The sequence below is a fragment of the Ammodytes marinus genome (genome assembly GCF_949987685.1).
Source record: "Ammodytes marinus genome assembly, contig: scaffold_124, whole genome shotgun sequence".
Lineage (NCBI taxonomy): Eukaryota > Metazoa > Chordata > Actinopteri > Uranoscopiformes > Ammodytidae > Ammodytes > Ammodytes marinus.
Window position 1 is genome coordinate 45,001 of NW_027648293.1, and position 2,500 is coordinate 47,500.

At 46.9% G+C, this 2,500-nt stretch overlaps 1 protein-coding gene across 1 annotated transcript in view; it reads right to left on the minus strand.

Moving 5' to 3' along the window:
• The window catches only part of LOC307270795 (far upstream element-binding protein 3-like), a gene marked incomplete at its 5' end in the record, with an annotated part of 36,270 nt that overhangs the window by 27,969 nt on the left and 5,801 nt on the right, over window positions 1-2,500 (minus strand). The window contains 3 exons of the mRNA XM_080054680.1: window positions 575-737; window positions 1,450-1,507; window positions 2,143-2,214. Coding sequence (XP_079910806.1) covers window positions 575-737; window positions 1,450-1,507; window positions 2,143-2,214 — 293 coding nt within the window. The remainder of the gene's footprint in view (window positions 1-574; window positions 738-1,449; window positions 1,508-2,142; window positions 2,215-2,500) is intronic.

Below are 2,500 nucleotides of genomic sequence, written 5' to 3' on the forward strand. Positions count from 1 at the left end.
TACATCAGGGCTGTCCAAACTTTTTTCACTGAGGGCCACATAAAAAATAAAATCTACGAAGGGCCGGGCCACCTTGCAAAAATAACACATTTATCAGGACATGTAGCTGCTCTGATGCTTAGTTTCATAGTGTCTTCGTAAATTGTAATCCTTCTTCACTGCAACACTTTCCTTGCAAATTAAACAGATACATCCCCCCTCTTGTTAAATGCCATTGATACACCCAGTGTTTTCTGCTATTGCGTCCAATATCCAGCTGGGTGAAAATAGTAGCCAGCCGAGGTCCCGCCCCTCCTAGGGGGGTCCGGGGGTATATTTTTAAAGTGAAATGCATGAATCTGGCGCACTTTGAGAGGAAAATTATTTGGAGACACAGTGTCAGATGAATTAGAAGCTATTGGAGAAGGACACACACACACACCTGCAGTTGCTTGATGGTGTCCCCTCCTCTCCCGATCACCAGTCCAACCTTACACTATCCATCCATCCATCCATCCATCTCACACTATATCTCGCTCTCTCTCACACACACACACAAGCTCTCTCTCTCACTCACACACACACACACACACACCTGCAGTTGTTTGATGGTGTCCCCTCCTCTGCCGATCACCAGTCCGACCTTAGAGGCTGGAATCAGCATCTCCTGCACCGAAGCCCCTCCCTCCCCGTCTCCGTGGAAACCTGGCCCGTTTCTACAGCGGTCCACAATCTGGATCAACAGACGCTTAGCCTGCCTGGGGGGAGACAGGGAGAGAGAGAGACAGACAGGGAGAGAGACAGACAGGCAGGCAGGGAGAGAGGGAGGGAGACAGGGAGACAGGGAGGGAGGGAGGGAGACAGGGAGGGAGGGAGGGAGGGAGAGAGACAGACAGGGAGAGAGACAGACAGGCAGAGAGACAGACAGACAGGCAGGGAGGGAGAGAGACAGGCAGGGAGACAGACAGGCAGGGAGGGAGAGAGAGAGAGGGAAGGAAGGAGGAGGTAGACAGACAGGGAGGCAGAGAGACAGACAGGCAGAGAGAGAGACAGGGAGGGAGAGAGGGAGGGAGGGAGAGAGAGAGAGAGACAGACAGGCAGAGAGGGAGGGAGGGAGGTAGGGAGGGAGGGAGGGAGGGAGGCAGAGAGGGAGGGAGGGAGAGAGAGAGGGAGGGAGGGAGGGAGGGAGAGAGAGAGACAGACAGGGAGGGAGGGAGGGAGGGAGGGAGAGAGACAGGCAGGGAGGGAGGGAGAGAGAGGGAAGGAAGGAGGGAGAGAGACAGGGAGAGAGAGAGGGAGGGAGGGAGAGAAAGAGGAAGGGAGGGAGACAGGGAGAGAGAGGGAGGGGGAGGGAGGGAGGGAGGGAGAGAGAGACACACACACACAAAGGGAGAGACACACAGCCGCACAGAATTTAGTTATTTATTCATCTAACTATATGAAATTTAAAAAATGTTTAAAGAAACTCACTCGATGCTCTCCGGGGTTCCAGTCAGAGAACATGGCCTCTCCATCAGACCTCCACTGTCTACACACACACACACACACACACACACACACACACACACACACACACACACACACACACACACACACACACACACACACACACACACACACACACACACACACACACACACAAGGTTTAGTCAAATAAACACCTAAATGTACATGTTGGACCTTTTGATTTATACTAGTATGAAAGAAGACATGTTATGGAAGATACATAGACAAAACAATATAATCAGAAAGTTCCTCGGAGCAGCTTTAACCTGGGTGCTATGAGCTCAAAACATAAATCCACCCTGCGTTCCAAATACGTACTACACTACATACTAAAGTACAGAAGAGTTTTAGTCGTTTTACTACACTACATACTAAAGTACAGAAGAGTTTTAGTCTTTTTACTACACTACATACTAAAGTACAGAAGAGTTTAAGGGCCACAGACAGGAGAGAAAAAAAATCAGCTAAGTATGTTTATTTTCAGTATGTCGAGAAATGTCAAGAATAAAGACGAATACTCCAAAATGCTATTGGGAGTTAGTGGGGTATATTATGTATTTTCAGCATACTACAATTGGGACCTCCTAAATCTTTTTCTGGCGTACTAAATAGTAGGGAAGAATGGGGATTGGAACACAGGGAGGGAGAGTCTCTTACCAGCAGCGATTTGGATCTTGCAGCCTGACTCCAACTGGATCCTAGTTATCTGTTCTCCTCCTCGGCCGATAACTAGAGACAAAGACACAGGGGATAGGTTAGTATGAAGTTTTTCAAGTTTTTTTTCTTAAGTGTATACTTCTTCCTGCTCCTTTTCAGGCATATCACATCAATACAGATCATTTTTTTTCTTTTTGTGAAGTCATTTAAACATACATTTTGTTTATTGTATTTTTATGCTTTTCATTATGTCTGAAATAAAATTAAAAAAATTCAAATTAAAAATTCAAGTAAAGGTGCTATAAGCTTGAAGCTGGGGTATATGATTTCTGATTGGTCAAAATGAACATGAGCTGTA